General features: G+C 43.6%; 1 protein-coding gene across 6 annotated transcripts in view; it reads left to right on the top strand.

Moving 5' to 3' along the window:
* The window catches only part of CFAP299 (cilia and flagella associated protein 299), a 215,361-nt gene extending 206,360 nt beyond the window's left edge, over positions 1 to 9,001 (top strand). For 2 of the 6 annotated variants that reach the window (XM_083835090.1, XM_083835095.1), the window contains 2 exons: positions 1,951 to 2,080; positions 6,071 to 9,001. In XM_083835090.1, the coding sequence (XP_083691216.1) occupies positions 1,951 to 2,080; positions 6,071 to 6,184 (244 nt within the window). In that variant the 3' untranslated portion in view covers positions 6,185 to 9,001. Of the gene's footprint in view, positions 1 to 431; positions 1,231 to 1,950; positions 2,081 to 4,688; positions 5,182 to 6,070 lie in introns of those variants that run through there. The other 4 variants (XM_083835091.1, XR_014583995.1, XM_083835092.1 and 1 more) reach the window with 4 other exon arrangements.
* Positions 9,002 to 18,483: the final 9,482 nt, after the last annotated feature.

Genomic DNA, 18,483 nt, shown 5'->3' with positions numbered 1-18,483 from the left:
GACGTTTAATTTCATTTTAATGACTGTGGGGAAGTCTTTGCAGAGAGACATTTCCCCCCACCTCCTTAGCTAATGTAGAGCAAATCCTTCCTAATCTGGTAGTGGTTTTCCAGCAGAACAACCTCTATTTGTGCAATTGGTCTTGTTAACAGAGTTGTGTCCCAGGGGAGACAGGAAAGATGCATGGATGAAATGATGTAACTGAGTAGAGAGTGAAAAGAATTTGCGCAAATAATTTGTATATAATTCTTTCCATAATCTTAGATTTACACAGTGAAAAAATCTAACTGCTTAACGTGGGGACTCGAGAACATAAAATAATTCTATAGAGAATGAACTAATTTGACCAACTACTGTGTTAAAGCAAAACAGTTATTACCACTAAGCTGAACACGAATTATGTCCACCCACCTTTTGCTCATTTTTTGCAGACATCCAAGTGTTAGTCTGCACAGAGTTCCAGAGGGTGGATCCTACTTGCATTAACCTACTGCCTCAAGGACATAGGTTTGTGCTGAGCACACCTCTAAGTCCATTTTACGTTACCTGGCTGTAATCCAGGGCCATTGACTTCAGTGGCAAATCAACCCCTGACTTCACTGATGCCAGGATGAATTCCACAAGGGTGCTGTAAATTCCTCTCTGTGTCATTGTACATTGGTCTGTTTCTACCAGAGGTATTCAGGATGTAAAAAGGCTCGGTATTATATGTAACAGCGAGGCCTACCTTTTTACAGTCTTTCAGAGTGAGGAAGAATTCAAGGCACTTTTAAAGCTCTCTCTAGCTGGAATGGAATATCCTCGCAGAAGGCACTAGAATAAAAGGCACTGAATATTCCAAGTTTCTCGAATCCTCCCTATACCCAGAGTGATTTCCTGACTTATTCCCATCTCCACCTCCTTTTGTGAAAGACATGCGTGTCTGACCAGTAGCGGAAATGTAATGTGCCGTTTCAGTGATCAAATGAGTATCTCAGTGAGAGATGAGTAGCAGCATCATCACATCATGCAATCTGCAGTTACATCTGAAATTTTAAAAAATTACATATAAATAAGCAATAGCAATGAGTGTGTGAATTTCAGCCTGTTAGTTGGGTGTGTGCCAAGTACAAAACTCAAAAGGGCTGAGGCCAGGAGATAAAAATTTGGAGAAGTCAACACCCAGAACTGTGAGAAGTCTTGTGGACTTCCAGCACCTCCAACCTAGAACTAAGGCTGATTAGCTGCTGAAGTCATTTCGTGTCCATTTTGTATCTGACATAGTGAGCTGATGTTTCCTTCCTACTCTGTGTTTAGCACTGGACATGTCAGAAACTAGTGACCCAGTCCTTTTGATGGAGTGATTTGCTCTGGAATCAATCACAGACTGACGCCCACAGCTCTTCGGGGAGCAGGGATTTTCCCTGGGGAACTGAAGGTCAGCTCATCCTACCGTATCTGGCCCATGAGGAGACATCCACAAACTTGACTACCATAATTACATTAAAAACAAGAGAAAGAAAAACAGTAAGGCAGAAAGACAGTTACAGCGAGATCCAAAGGGGAAACTGTCGGTTCCCACATCTGGTTTGCAGATCTGTGGTGGTCCGGGAAGCACTTTCAGGTGGTCTCTAGAGCTGTTTCCGTCACAGTAGTAGTTCTCAAGCACTACCACTTCCCGCTAGTTATATCCTGGGTGCTGAATCTTTTAGTAACACTAGTACTGAATAGATGAGGAGACAGCTAGTGGCCTCAGTTTTGGTTTGCCAGAGATCAGATACATACGGCAACATTTGGACAGGTTTTCTAATATGCAGTAGACCTGCACTTCTCAGTGAATGTTTGGCATTCAGAGGGGCTGTTGTGGAGTCAGAAACTACTCAACGTGAATGAGGAGGTCAGAATCTGCCCTTTAAGCTGGAAGAATGACATTCCTTAGAAGTACAGCATTTCTATTTCACATTTTCACAGCTTTTACAACTGGAATAAAAATGTTGTCTCTTCAAAGCCCAGCCCAAATTACAAAGTGATTGCAGAAAGTGCCTGTGGACTACTCTTCAAGAACAAAAGGGATGGGAAAATAATAAATGTGAATCCTGAGGTAAATGTCTTTTTTTGTAATATTCTGAATTTCCTTTATGCAATGGAGTTTGACTGCTAAACTGTTGAGTCTGATTGCAAATAGTGTCTTTATCAATATGCAGCTAATATTTCAGGCTTACCCAGACATGCTATTCCCTTGTTAACACAGCTGCTTTGGTCCCTGTAAGGATAACCTTCACTTACCGTGTTTACGACTGAGTATGTCTAGGCCTTTTCCTTGTAAAAGAAACCAGAAGTTGAATCGACTGATACAAGCGAAATGTCTTCAAAGCTGGGTTTCTCTTCTACCTTCTCCATTTCCTTGGCCTTTCTTCCAACCAGAACTAGAAACTATTGCCATCACTGCCAGGGCAGGTTGCACATTGGGGCTGTGTTCTATTAAGTGCCTTGCCTGGAAGTGTTGCAGAGGGGGAAACATTGGGAAAGTGAGCAGACAGAGGAGGAAAAGTAGGACTGGTTGGAAGATGTGAGGACTGGAGCATGGAATTATATCAGCAGGTACATCTGGTGTGGGAAGACACTGTGTTTTACTCAGAGGATCACACATGCCTCTATCTGAAAGGAAAAGCTGTTAAAACGTTGGCAAAGCAAACTGGGGCTGGTGGTCCCTATATTCACCTCCTCTTAAAAATCAAACCTCTGTTATGAAGCATGCCTGCAGGTGGGTAAAAGTAAATAAATATGGAGCTGCTTTGAAACAAAAGCTGCAGCTTGCAGCACCTGTAATATCCCAAATCCTGGCAGGGCCCACTGAATACCAGCAAATCCAGAAAGCAGAATCAGTTCCTCCATCTGAAGCACTGGCCATCTTGCACCCCAGCACTTTCGCAGAGGTGAACGGAAACCAGCAGAATTCCCAGTATGAACTATCATTACTCTTCTTCCTTAATACAAAAGATTTGGGAAGTCCTGAGGAAAGTGGTCCCATTTATTTTGTTCTTGTAGCAGATTGAGACTATCACAGTTGAATACAAACAAAGCAAATGCTCTCACATGCTGAAGTCATACCCAGACATCCCTTTCTCAGCCATAGGTGAAAGCTGATTAAATCATGACGTGTACTTGTATCTTTTCTGTTGAGAGCTGAATGGGTAATACCACTATAGACAGCTTCCTTCTGTAAGAAACCGACTGTGTTCATTTGGTGCTAACTGCACTTCTTTAAACTTTACAACTGAAGTTTTTGGACTATAGATTGAATGTGACAAACACACCCAGGATTTGGTTACTCTTAAAACCAACATGAACTAAGTTGGGCAATAATTTGTTTGGGTTTGTGCAGAACAGATCTAGCATGATGGTTTCTTTGATGTGCTTCCCATGAAAGATGGTCGCGTATGAATAGTAACAGTACAAAATATCAAATTATATGCATTTCAGAATAAGTGCATCGGTTTGTTAGAAATTCAAAAATGCCTACCTAAAAATGTGTTTGGTTGCATTGAAAGTGGGCCACCAATCTAACTTCCTGCAGCTGCAGAACATCTGTAACAAATAAGCAGCTCTTGACTGTCTACGTGAAAGATCCTCACATGCCAACAGCCACGCTAGGAAGCAATTGTGTTCCCCACAGGTTGCATGGCACGAACCTGTGACTACCCTAGAGATCCATCTGGTTTTGGCTTTTCTTTAGCACTCACTCAAGCAGACAAAGCTTTTGACAAAGTGCAGGCCAAACTGAAATGAGTAGGACTTTTCTCTTGTGCTGGTTTCAGCTTGACCAGACTTAGTGCCAGCTGCTTGATCTTTGCAACTGGACTTTCTCTTTGACCAGATAGATGATGGTCCAGTTGTTCCTACTTGCACTTAGCTAAAAGAACTTTATTACTCTCTTTCACAGAATCATCTAGGTTGGAAGAGACCTCCAAGACCATCTAGTCCAACCTCTGACCTAACACTAACAAGTCCTCCACTAAACCATATCACTAAGCTCGACATCTAAACGTCTCCCAAAGACTTCCAGGGATGGTGACACAACCACTTCCCTGGGCAGCCCATTCCAATGCCTAACAACCCTTTCGGTAAAGAAGTTCTTCCTAATATCCAACCTAAACCACCCCTGGCACAACTTTAACCCATTCCTCTTCATCCTGTCACCAGGCACATGGGAGAATAGACCAACCCCCACCTCGCTACAGCCTCCTTTAAGGTACCTGTAGAGAGTGATAAGGTCACCCCTGAGCCTCCTCTTCTCCAGGCTGAACAACCCCAGCTCCCTCAGCCGCTCCTTGTAAGACTTGTTCTCCAGACCCTTCACCAGCTTCATTGCCCTTCTCTGGACTCGCTCGAGCACCTCCATGTCCTTCTTGTAGCGAGGGGCCCAAAACTGAACACAGTACTCGAGGTGCGGCCTCACCAGAGCCAAGTACAGGGGGGCAATCACTTCCCTAGCCCTGCTGGCCACGCTGTTTCTTATGCAAGCCAGTGCAAGAGAGAGAAATAAGACTGCCTAGCACCTGAACATCAATTTCTATTGAGAAATCCCCATCCTCAAGCCTAGTTGCATTTATTGAACTTTATGTTCCAAGTGAACAAGCAGACTGATGAAATGACAGAAACATGCCTTGACTCTTCTGACTGCCTATCTGTAATATTCTCTGTTTCAGGTCTACCCAGGAGACAACACAACACGGACACCTGTTAAAACAGATCTCTGTTTCCATGTGGTTATCTACGACCATATCATCGGAAGAGGACCCTAAGGTCCCCTTTCCTCCCAATGATTCCTTTAGCTACTTTAAAGTCATTTGGAAGAAAAATAAACAGTTTAAAAAAAAAAACAAAGACCTTTACCTTGTGTTTAGGGGAAGAAAGGGAATTTTTGTGCTGGTTTAGAGCTGTTTTTTGCCTAGCTCAAGGGAAGTAACATGGAAAGAAGACTCCACACTGCTGTATAGTCCATGTATCTGGCCCCCTTGCTTTGCCCTCTGTGAAGTCCAACGGGGTGTGTGAATTGCAAAATCACCTAGAGGGAAGATAGGTTTGGAGCCAATGTTCCCACTACTACTGAGGCTGCAGGGTGACCAGGACAGATGGAGGTGCTGCATTCTTGTCTGGAGTAAAGAAGAAGCTACTGTCCTGTAGTTCCCCAACAATGAGGTATTTTAAATTCCTCCTGGGAGTCCCTTTTTCAGGGAGACCTGGACTTGTGTTGAGCAGCTAACACCATTAAATATGGACCAAGTCATTCACATGGTAGTGGAGGGAAATCACTCCACTAGACTGGTAAATATAAAGAAATCTGCAGCACTTTGATGAGTGTCTCCTTGAAGGCCACTTTTCATCCATTTCTGCTATTGCTGCTGTTCTAGTACCAGCATGCCAGAAGTTCAGGCAGCAGTGCAATGGCCCAAGGGACTCTCTTACCTTCCCAGGGCACTTGGGTACGTTGCCCATACTTACATGACCCAGCTGGTAGAACCACCAATGTAGCTGTCTGCTTACTGGAAAATGGCACAAAGCTCAGTGGCAGAAAGAACTTGCAGGAAACAAAAGAAATAATTACAGAGAAAAGAAGGATGTGGAGGTGAAAGCAGAGGAAACAAAGGCAGAAAGGCAGCCTCTGGATAAAATTCCCTGTACCTTGTTGTTTGAAGGACTGGATGATTTTCATGATCTTTGCTGGCCTTAGCACTTTGAATTTGTGAAAAGGACAAGGGAGGGAACCAGACAAGAAAAAAAGATGGTAGCAATGCTGCTAGGCTTACCATAGGGTGGGGTTTATCTACCAGCCTCATCACAAGCATGTTCCCTTTGGAAAAGGCTGAGAGCCTTGGTCTTAGCAGTTGGCGCATTAAAGATCCCTTTACTGCAAGGAAAGGGAGTGTTCCAACAATTACAAAGTGAAAGTTGTTACTTCAAAGCTGCAATAATTTGGGAGAGACTTAGAAGCCTTGTTTTCTTTCCCATAAAACTTTCAATGTTATGAACTTCTGCCATTTCCCAAATATAATAAAATCTTTTACTGTAACGTCTTGCTTTTACACAGAGCGCTCCGTCCCGTAGCACCCTGACAGGCTGGAGGTTGGCGTGCTCGTCCCTGAACAGCAGCCGGGTTGCACACGAAGCTCCGGGATCATGGCGAGGCTGCTCGACGTTTTAGGCCTCGCCTCCACCACGGGGCCTCGGCCTCTGCCTCCATCGCCGGGTCAGCAGAGCCCCCTAGTGTAGACGCAGCAGATGCCAGCGGGAGGAGGTTCCCTGCCCGCGGCGGGCACCCACTGCAGCCCTTCACATCAGAGGCGCTGGAAGTATACCAAAGGAAAAGGCTGCTCGGAGGGCAAACAAGCAAAGACAAATTGTGTCTCTTCGCAGGGCTGGTGACGGAAAGACAAAAAGCCCACGACTTGGGTAACTCTGATTTTGTGGGGGACCGTGTGTGGGAGACGTATGTCTGTAGAGGGAATACCATGCTCTGTTAGGGCAGACTTCTGACCTTGGTGCTTCTAGGTGTTTTCTTCATTTAACAGTACCAAGCAAAGATTTCCGTCATTCCTTGCATCACATCGGAAAACTAGGCTTTGTGGTTGCCTCAGTCTTGATTTGCAGCCCCTGTATCTTGAGGCAGCTCAAGGGATGGGCTAGAGATTGACTTATAGAATATTTTCATAGCATTAAAGCAAAATTGCCTTGATAGCACAGCTTAGAATTTGGGATCTGTTTTTTGCGAGACTAAATCAGAGAGCCTGAGTCGTTCTGAAAATATTAGTTTTTGCCTTTCTTGAACACTGGAGAGGAAGAAATGCTCATTCCAAAGGTTGGTAGAGGGGACAATTGGTAGAAAATTACATTTTTCATTCTTCTCAACAAATGAACTGCCATTATTTTTCCCCAATCTAATCAGTTTTCAACATGATTTTTAAAAACCTAAGTTGGAAAGTGGTCCCTGGAGCATTATCTCCGTGTCATAATAGTAGTAATATTAAAAAAAGGGGAAAGAATTAGTGAAGTAAAACGTAACAAAAGAAGATTTTCAACTTTAGAAGTTGTTTCCATGTATTAAACTTCCTTTGTTTTTATCTCGTTGATAAATAGTGTTGATCCTGTTGAAGAACCAGGAGTCTAATAGAGTGCTGTGTACATCTGTAGGAAAAAGGAAGGGAATTATGACCAAGTGAGCTTTATGTGTTTTCAGGCCAGTGAATACACCGGTGGACTGTATATCCTTAAAGACGGGTAACTGAAAGGCTGTAAAGATATATGAAGCCTCATCTTTTGCAATTGATGCTTTGGAATTGTAATTTCATGCAATTTCTGACTGGAGTGATAAACCTCATTTGAAACAAAAGGTAAACTATAATGTCTGATACAAAGGAATAGTACTCATTGGGCTTACAGAATTACTGACTGCTCAGTTAGCTCATTAGATTTCTTCTCAGCCATCCTTGCTTGTGAGCTGATCTCCTGGTGTCCTGTCTCTTCTGATGTTCAAAACACAGGACCCCAGAGCATTATCGCAAATGAAAGCTCATGAATTACATGTCATAGTCCTTTGCCAGTCTGAAGGACTGAATCTAGCCTCTGCTGTAAGTGAAAATCTGTCCCCAAACACTTCTGTAGTCTGGCTTGTGTTTTTAAAGAAAAGGTTCATTTCCTTAGACAAACAGAATAGTGCCTAAAACCAACTAAGTGCAGTTTCCCTAAAATGACAGTGGTGGTTTTCCCAGCATCTTGTCACTGTTCAGCTTTGGGTAGACACATTGCGAGGTGGACATGCCAAACACATGGTAATCAAGAGAAAATCTTTCCAAGGACTGACAACCACATGAAAGCTCCCTGAATATGCTCCTATGCTCTGTGACTCTTCAGCAGAAACAAATACAAACTGTCCAGCCTGAAATTATTGCCTGCTATAAATGCAAGGGGACTAGAAATTTCTGTATTCTGTTCTGAAAAGAAACCCTGTATCATTGCTGATCATGACATTTACTGCAGGAACAGAGTGGGCACGCTGCCATAAGATAAATGATTTTAGGCATCGATGAGAAAGTGCATCCTTGCAAAGGACCCGCTGAACTCAGGGCTTTATACCAATGTGTGTTTTTTTTCAAGCGTGTTTAAACTGCAAAAATGAGTTAATGGACAACAGATACTATTAGCCTGTATATGTTTTGGATTCTTTTATATTGCTTTAACTCCCCTGCCAAAATTGTAGTCTTGTTCTTTTTATGTGGAGCATGGATCTTTGGTCTTCCTTGCAGGTTCGGAATATTTTTGTTGTTGTTATTTTGGATATTAAAGTGAAGCTAAAAAATAGAGATTGGTGATGAACAGCTCCATCCTGAGCTACAAACAGAATCACAGTAAGGGCTATTATTTAGTATTAAATACAGTGCTTTGAAATGTCCTTTTAAACCAAAATCTGAAGTTTGTTGCTCTTAAACTATAACAACAGGATGCTTTGACATAGTTGGAAATGTCTTGTATTACATTAAATGAAAGTCTGGTGAGGCCTCAGCAGCTTTTCATTCTCAGACCAAAAGTGGTTTCTTGGAAGGCCAGCTGTATGAGGAACCCAAGCAATGCAGGTAGTTAAGCCCCACACTTAAATTTTATGGCTTTTTAATAAGGTATCTGAAAATGCAGCGGCACTGCCTGAACTCTGAAATTCGTGATTCCAGCTGCAGCCTTGCCAATCCAGTTGTCTCTTCACAGCTGAAAGAAGGAAACAGATGATGCCAGTACCATCTCAGTAGCTGACCCCTATCTCATGTAAAGAACAACAAGATCTCCAGGGAGCATACAACTTGTTTGTTAGATGTTCTCCTTTTGGCCATCAGCGAAAGAAGTTGTAGGGGAAAATCCTCCATTAACTCCAACTCCCCACATACAGAAAAGAAGTCAGATTAAAAATGAATAAAACCTTTGGGCAATTCTCTGCGAGGCAGGCAGGGACAAGCAGTGCAGGCCAAGCCACTGTTCCCACTGCAAAGAAAACAAAAACACAGGTGCTGAATGTACTGAAGCCATGCAGATTAGCCCTGTGTGCAGTACATGCTCTTTACAAGAAGAAAAAACATCATTCTTGTTATTTGGCTATTGTTCGCTTGAGGCATGTTTTATTTCAGCTCGACTCCAAGCAGAGTTATTATAGATCCCACAGCAGAAGTTCTCTGTGATGAGAGAAACATGTGATCTCTGGGCCCTAGAGAAGAAATTATGCCGGGAAGGCACCTCCAACGGGAAGGCTGATGCTGGCCACCTGAGCAAACACCCAGCCTAGAGAGCATAAAAAAGCAAGCAAAATGGATATATGTAATGGCTGTACGCAGGAGTGGTTTGGTTAAAGTTTCTCCCAACAACACTGCCTAGAGAAAGATGATTTTTTTTGTACGCATCTCTAAGACCAAGAGCTAGGAGGTGTAATGGGAGAGAGCACCACGTTGTTCCCCAGTTAAAGAAAGAGGAGAGACAGTTTGTCATTTTGCAGTCAGTGTAGTGCAGTTCCAAACACGGCTTGCTGATGTGCTGTTTAGTGTTCTCCTGTGCTGGTTATGAACTTTATGGCATTGCACATGGAAACGTGTGTATAGGGGATGCAGGGGAATGATTTGGCTTGGGATCAGTGAGTCCATCAGAGCTGACAGCGGTGGAGTCTGCTGACTGGGTCATGGACCAAATCCAGTGAAAAGAGACAAGGCTGCTGTAGAGTGATGGCTTTTGGGGCACAGAGGGAGCACCTTAGTCAGACCTTATGGGTCTAGTAAGAGTGGGACTGGCTTAGGGGGGTTGGACACATGCTGCTGGGAGCAAAGCTGGTGTCACTAACCCACGGATGTGGTGGCAGGAGCCCACCTGAAAGAAGCAAACAGATGGTGCAGAGGGCTGGTGTGAGCAAGCTGAGGTGAAGCTGCAGGGGCTATTCACCAGATGACAGCGAGGAGAAGTGGATGTAGGAGCCACAGCAGTGGAAATTGCTTTTGTAAGTAAATTCTGGGAAGCCTGAAAGCCAAGCAACTAATAAACACAAGTGTGGGATTGGCCTTCACATGCTGAACAGATTTTGCTAATATCACTTTGTTATGCAAATATGTAATTATTTCATTTCCCCCAGAAAGAGTATTTGTGGTTTCCTCTTCCCCGGGACTTCCGAATGCTTGTGTGGAGGGAACAAATAACTGTGAAGTTACCAGGTATGTGCATTATATGGCAAGCTCTGAAAAAGTGGGAACCTGGACGTTTTTGGTGGAGGTTTTAAATAGCACTTTTGAAAGGGGCTGCTGGGGGATGGTGAGGTTGGCTCTGACAGTGGCACAAAAGTTGCTCATCATTTAAATAAAGTTAATTAAGATTGAGGTCTACTAGGTGCCTGGGGCTAAGGAATAAATAGGCTAGGTTGCTTACAAGTTCAGCTACTGTACAGTAACATGTATGAAGTGCACACCGGAGTCTCCATGGTGGATCAGATCAGAGCTGTGGTAGTAAAGAGCTGCCAAGGCCCAGCAGGGAAGGAGCAGGATCTGCACAGTGGAACGGAGCTGTAGCTCAGAAGGCTGATTGACACATGTAGATAACCTGCTGTAGTCCTCAGCAATGCAGGAGAGAGCAAATGAGAAGCATGCACTGACCCTCCCTTTCTGTAGTACCATAGGTAGAACAAGCACACGTGGGTGATCAGCTCGGAAAGGCTAGTCCTGCCCAACTGTAAGGCAAGTAACTTCTGTAATTACTAAAGGGAAGAAAAAGGAAGTCAGGCTGTCTTATGCATAGCCAGCATTTCACAGTTTCAACTTGATTCTGCCTCAGATGTCTGTCTGCAAGTGCATCTGTAGACACAAGCTTACACGCACCAGCTGGCGTTCGGTGCCTACTTCTGGAGCAGCATTATTTGACCCCTTCACGTCTTCCCAGTTTCTTCTGACTGGGGAGCAGGGTAAGAAAAAAATAGTACTAGATTATCTGTAGCTGTCCAAATGGCTATCTCAGCTCCACAGATGGAAATCTAGAGTGACCATGCTGGATAGGATGGAGTCACTTCATAATCACACCAGTGTGTGTGTAGAATTTGTCCCATGTGGTGATGGCTATTCTTTTTGTCTGCCTGCATGTTTTGTAGCTTTTCATGCCCCTACAGCTGTTTTGTGTAGAGACCTGCCCTCCAGACTGACTAAGACCTGATCTGTACATTTGTACCAGAATGATTTGTGTTCTGTGCAGAAAGGCAGATGAGTTTATTTGGATATTCCAGAAGAAGTGATTTAGGAAGTTGGACAGTGTTTTGAGATTTGGAGCCTGTCAGTATATCATACTGAAATGTTTGCCTTGTTTTTATAAACACAGGAAAGGCAGGTAAGCTTTTATTCCACTCTGTTGCTTTGATGATTATGCCATTGAGCTGCTACGTTTGGCAAACCAAGACAGAAGAAAAGGGGGAGGGAGAAAAATAAGAAATTAACACCACATTTAGTCATCTTCATTAAAAATGCAAAATACGTAGTGTTTCTGCACCAAGTTCAGACTAGATCTCATTCTGCACAAATCATTTTTACTGCTGTTGCATCAACATCAAGGCCCAAAGCATTCTTTAACCCTTCTTAGCCTTTTGAATGAGCTTCTATGGATGAGCCTCTATCAATAGAAAATGTGAAGAGCCGATCAGCATGCCTGTTAGCCGGGTGGACCCAGATTGACAGACAAGTTAAGGTGCTCCATTCCTCTGAGTTTCTTCTCTTCAGGCATAACTGGGATCAGTTCTGCAGGCAGCTGAAAAGCTGAGAGCAGAGTGGAGGTGTTAAATTGAAGAACTTATTGACAGTTGTTGCCCTTCCTAGGTCAAAAGCTTACTTGATGAAAATCATTGCAGCTTAAATCAGTGAAGGAATAGCAGTTGATTCTCAGGGGGGGAAAAAAAAAACACACATGCACAACACTGCCAGTCTTTTAAGCATGGTACTAAAATATAGTGAATCTTGGCTATATATTGTGGAAATGAGTGAATCACTGTAGTTTGTGTCCACTGAGGATCTGGCCCAGAGAAAAGGCCTCCGGATTTGACTGTATATTGACACAAAGCAAACAACAGTTTTGGCTCATATGCGTTGCCAGGAGATGTGTCAGAGAAGCACAGGATCGGACCCTAAGGTGGACTTCTGCAGTACTCCATCTATTACTGGCCTCCAGGTAGAGTATGTCTAATTAACACTGACCCTTGAGCCCAGTTGTTCAAATGTTTTTTTCACCCATCCAGGTGGTAACGCGCTAACTTGAATACAGTAATATTGTGAGACAGTGGCAGAATCCTGGCTGAAGTCAGCTAAATGTTGTTCACTGGTGCCCCTCATCCATAAGTCCAGTCAATTTATCACAAAAAGCAATCAGGTGGATTGGGCATGACTCACCCTTGGCAAATCCAGTGCTGACTGTTCCCAGACATGTTTTTCTCCCTCGTGTGCCCAGAAACGTATCCCAAGAGGACATGTTCCATGTTTTTCCCAGAGACTGAAGTGAGACTGTCAGTTCAGTCAACAAAAAAGTACCTGTTGGTGCACCTCCTCTTGACAATAGAGCTCTGACAGGTGCGCTGGAGGAGACTTCTGTCTCCCACACCCCAACAGTCCCGTCTTTCCTATACAAAAGCACAGTTCAGCTGTTAGAGAGCTTCTTTATGCTGATAGGCAACAGCGCTTAGCTTCTAGTACTTGGGGATCAGTTGCTTAGAGGTCATCATGGGGTGAAACTGAGCCAGGACTTGCCCATTTTTCTGGGAAGAGATTCAGATCTGACCTTTTCATTTGGCCTTTTTTATAGAAAAGTTTAAAATGTCAGAGCAGCACCATGGCCTTCATATTTCTTCCTTCTTTCCAAAGCAGAGCTAGCAGAGTTTCTTTCAAGGGGCTCTCCGTTTGCTTTTTGGAAGATAGACATTTAACTTGTTCTTTTTTTAACCACGAGCTAAACTGGAAGCAGGAGAAATTTCTGCCTCAATTAAAAAATAGTATTAATTGTGTCAGAGAATGAAATGCAGCAAAACCATATCAGTAAATGCTGACTTCATTGTGTAATTAAGTATAGCATATTGGCCCTATGAAACTTGGCCCATCAGTGCAACCAGGCTAGAGACCCATCTGCTGCACTTGGAGCAGAACTCAGCCCACAAAATATATTAAGAAAAACTGCAGAACTACATTTCCATTCTGGAAGTAGCGCCAGTGTCAAAATATCTACTGAAAACCAAACCACAGGTTCTTTCCATAGCCCTCATTGCTGTTTGTAAAATGTTATTTAAGAAACTGAGCTGAAAAGATGCCCGTGGAGAATTTCAGATGGGAGGTAGTCAGAATCCAAACTAACCAACCACAATTTATTTAAACCAAAATATTTCATTTTAAAGGAAACCATTTTCTCACTTTGCCAGATCCCTTTGCCTACCTCTCAATGTTTTAATACATCCATATCTTAGCAATAAACATTGATAGATAGAAAGAAAACAAACCACGGCTGACAGGATAGCACGGTAGCTTCTGCCAACTCATCAAAGGCCATTAAGTGTGCAAACCAGCAGTGATGAATATTCATCAATTGATGAAAGAAGATTTTCCCCCCACAATCAGCAAATTCAGATGCTGCTTTCAGATGCAGAGATTGTTGTTTGCGTGCCAAGATCTATATTTTTCAAAAGTGGGCACTAATCTGCGGAGCGTCTTTTCCAAGTATTCACATGGCTGTCACTGAAGGGGAGGGGTACAGAATTATCCTGGGGGCGCGCGATCTAGCTCAGGAATATGGCTTTGAAGTTGAAAGTCACAGCAGCACAACTCCAAGAGTATCTTTGCATTGGCACGGACAGCAAACTGGCTGACCAAATGCCTACTGTTGGGTGAACTGAAGCACCTCTTCAGGTTCCTCTCCCTCCATTGGTTAGAAGGGGACACCCAGCTAGACTAGCCACCTGCAGTTAGGTGTCAGTCTCTACCAATATGCACCCTTCATAATAGCACATATTTGCGACGGTCCCCCATTCAAATTTCAGATGTACCTGAAGTGGCTGAAAGCAGCAGGTTCACTGTCTGATTTTGGCACATCACCCCACACTTCGGCTTCCACAGTTCAGGGGAGCTTTGAAAAACCATCTAATCCCACTTGTATAATGCCTGGACTTGCGCTGAAGGCTGGCATTTCCCAGTGTCTTTGCACTGTACCGGCTGTGTGAACTAAGAGTTGCAATGCGAGCTTGTAGCCAGGAATATTTTCTGTTGAGTGCTGAGCACATGTTTAATGCATGCTTAAAAAATGCAACAAGATGGATAGGAAATCACTCTCAGTGGTTCTGAGATGTTTAGTTTTAAATTAAACACAGCTTTTTCCTGCCAAGACTTGATTTACTTGCTAGACGAGGACCAGTAGGTCGCATGCTTCCTAGCCTTTTGGGCAGACTGATGTAGGCTGAGGGCATTGAGTAGATGGGGTCCTTTCAGTGCAGCATCACTGTGCAAGCTGACATCTGTAGCATGCTGTCCTATAAGAAACAGTAATACTGGGACTGTTCCCAGTTCTGAGGCAATCAAACTGGCAAAGTGACCTTGACAGCTGGGATGAGCTGGTTTCTTGCTGGTCAGCCATGGCAGAAAGCTCACTGACTGGAGAGGCCATGAAGATGAAACCATCCCAAAGAGATAGTCCTTTCAATTCAGAGTAAGCTCTGGTTTAGCATAGTACATTGCTGAAGTACTGTACAGTAACCCTGATATTTATTAGTAGAATTATAGAGTAATTTTAGCATCCATGAGGCAGTATGATGGAATTACAAGCTTGGAGTCTGCTTATACTGATATTAGTGTTAAACCATCCTGCTGGGTTTCATGGGGACAGGAATACTGCACGAGGGAGTATCTCATACACTGTGAAAACACTTCTATGACAGGCTGCAGGCATGTTAACCACTGCCCCCAGCACATCTGTACCTCATGTCTGGCCTTCAGAAGACCATAATGAGGGCAAGTTCTTCATCTGCCCCTCACCACACCCCAAAAGCAGCATCGAGTGGCGGAGCTCAGGCAGCAGGTGGAGGATTGCCCGCAGGAAGGGCAGCTGGCAGGGCTGGGGGGAGCAGCTCCCCTGCTTGTATGGTGCCTCAGGGGACTTCCCCGCTCTCTGCACCGTGGGAAGCTGTACCGCCTCCCCTCCTACCAGAGCCGCAGCAAGCCAACGCTGATGCAGGGGCTGTCTTGCTGTTAGTTAGGAGTGGTGCATAATCAAAAGATGCAAAGCAAGGTCAAGTATATTAGTATCCCCACCCAAAAACATGCAGAGATCAGGAGTCATTGAGCTATCACTCATTAATGGTGAATTTGGAGAAAGATTAAGTTGGAAGTTGTGTCTCATTCTTAATGTTTGTGGTCCATTTTAACTGCTTTTGGGTCCTTTTCTGTCTCTTCCCTACTGAGATTTGGCGTGCCTGCAGTGTCACACACACTCATTTTGCAGTACTGGTTGCACAGTCCTTTCACCTGAGCCTTTAGCCTAATTGTGCTGGGTGAGCATGGGCAGCCTGGACGTTGATCGTAGTATATCCTTTGCCTATTATATCTCTGTCCCAATCATCTTGTAAATTATTTCTTTCCACTTCTCCTCCCGTCCCATAAATGCTATATGCAAACACATTATTACAAGGTTGTAGAAGCAGCTGGAAACTGACCATTGTCTAAATAACTCATTGAATTTGATCTGTGAGATTATTTTACCAAAGCTAAAAAGCAGAGTGCGCTTCCTGGTTGGCAATAGTGCATCTGTAAGAGGAAAGGGTGGTTTCAGTGGCACGTGGTCATGTTGGTAGTTAAAAAGGTTCATTGTCAGAACCGCTATTTTGAGGGTGAACCTGTGGGTGCCTTTACCTCCATAATATTCATGATGGAAGCACTATGCCTCTCTGTCAAGGCTAGGAGCACAGCGTCACCACTGCAAATGGTACCAGTACAGTTACAAGGCTTGGAGGGCCTCTTCTCTCTTAAATCAGCATAACTCTACTGAAACCTGTGAGGTTGAACTGTAAGGTGTCTGGGACATGGTCAGAGTTTTGTTCTCTTAACAACACTAAACTGGCTAGTGATTCGCAGTACTTGCACAGAAGGAATGGAAAAGAATTAGCAGACAGACGCAAAGGAGTTTTATCTCAAAAGTCAGGTCTGAGAGTTTGCCAGCCATTATTTACTAATGAGGAGTAACTACTTATATGTGCTAGTTCAGTTTGGTTTGTGCAGTCATACTGCTCAGGCGTTTAAAATCACGTGTCCAGTTTGAGCTAAGGATAACTTTTGTAACTTCAGGAGCTTAGGAACTGCATGTCCCACCATGTTACAGGGACAGTCCATAAAGGGAGTGGTGTTTGAAACTGAGTATGTGCATCTGCAGCATTCTCAAAAAAATGCAATAGCAGTCTAAAAAGAGGAATTAGAGAAGGTACTTAATGGCCCGAGAAGTCATTTTTTCCTTTCTGCCTCACACCAGGTGTCCTCTTTCTCTCTCTTCACTGACTGTAATATGATTGTATAGGGCAAACTTTCTATTTTAGACACCTAGTTTAAACAACTGCAGTCAAGTGGCGGTGCAAGGCTCTGGGAGCCAGATTCTGAATTAATTTTGCATAAACAGTGCTTTTGCTAACACTTAAGCGATTTTAAATAAGGGCTCAGCAATAGGGTGCTTGAGCTTCTATGCTGAACCTCAGTTAGTTATTGTCAAATCCTCCTTTGCTTGAGTAGAGTGTGAGTGAGATGTATACTGTCTTGGAGTATTTCTTTTTGACTGAAGTAATTCTTGATTTCCAGTGGTCCAATCTCAACAGTCAGGCCATAGTCTGGAAGATGTGTTGGTTATGCGAAAGATCACAGTCATATGGCCAGTGATATGGCACTGTAGGTTTAAAAGAGAGTTTAGTTATGTTTGATTTGGTTTTGTGTTTGCCTTTTTTTTTTTTTTTTTAAACTCACCTCTCTTGCCATCAGCAAGTATACAGAATCAAAGAATCATTTAGGTTGGAAGAGACCTCCAAGATCACCTAGTCCAACCTCTGACCTAACACTAACAAGTCCTCCACTAAACCATATCACTAAGCTCAACATCTAAACGTCTCTCAAAGACCTCCAGGGATGGTGACACAACCACTTCCCTAGGCAGCCCATTCCAATGCCTAACAACCCTTTCAGTAAAGAAGTTCTTCCTAATAACCAATCTAAACGTCCCCTGTCACAACTTTAGCCCATTCCCCCTCGTCCTGTCACCAGGCACGTGGGAGAATAGACCAACCCCCACCTCGCTACAGCCTTCTTTAAGGTACCTGTAACGTTACTGAAGTTGCAATACCACTTCCAGTATTTCAGTTGCCTAAAGATTCCTCTTGGGACACACAGTTTTGCCATGGGTATAAGCCAGCGATTGCTGTTTGCTCTAAATTTCTTAGCTGTGCTCAAATGCACAATTTTCATGTTAGAGTAATTTAAGTTTCTTATATAGAGAATGAAATGAAAAGTATAGTTAGTATTGGCATTAATATTGAAATTGTGTGTGTGTACATTTATGTACAATATTTTTAGATATGCATGGCAAATTGGATGCCTCAAACCTCTTTGAAAACAAGACACTGACATATCTTGTATTTGAGCACTTAAATATAGATGCGTACAAAAATCATTAGTCTGCTTTTGAAAGTCATTCTTTCCTTCTTACCTGCCAGTAGGCACTTGCTTCTTGTAGTTACAGACAAGCTGTTTAAAGCTGCTTAGGGATCTTTAGTATCTAGGTCCTAAATTCAGTGGAATTTGAAAAGCAAACTCACTTTCCAGTACATTATGTATTTTAGTTGATACATTTACATTGTGATAATTGCACACTTGACGGTCACCTGTTGAAAATGTGAATGCCCCATGCTGGAAATAATGTGTGCTAAGCTCCATATAGTAAGGTGTAAGCTCATTTTTCTTATTTCTCTTCTTCAGGTTAGAAACCAAGTCATTCTCCAAATGTGAACCCATATATTTACACACCATGAAAATGTCAAGAAGCTTCTCTTCCACCTGCTGTGCTTTCCCCCACCGAGTGTATGAGGTAAGACAATCTTTGTGTTGCAGAGCATATTTTGGAAAGGACAGTGTTACACATCTGGGGTCCTGTCTGATGCTGTGGCGCTGGCAAGGGGGTGAGACTTTTATGTCATTTTGGTTGTGAAAAACAGCCCAGGCAGGAGGTATGTGAAATCCTCTCAGCTGTGCACAGAGCACCTTGCTGCGCACTGCTGTGCTGGAGGAGTCCTGATGTGCAGTTTCCCTGCCTGAGCCCATGCAGCCTGCAGAAGGGTTCCCATGCGTGAGAGCACTCGTCTGCCTTCACCTGGGCATGGTGCATGTCCCTTCCCAGCTCCAGGCTGCTGGGGACACTTCGGGCAGCCCTGTCTGGGTTTGAGGGTGACAG

The sequence above is a fragment of the Anser anser genome, assembly GCF_964211835.1.
Source record: "Anser anser genome assembly, chromosome: 4".
NCBI lineage: Eukaryota > Metazoa > Chordata > Aves > Anseriformes > Anatidae > Anser > Anser anser.
The sequence above is the reverse complement of the archived record's forward strand: the minus strand, read 5'-3'. Positions and strand labels throughout refer to the sequence as shown.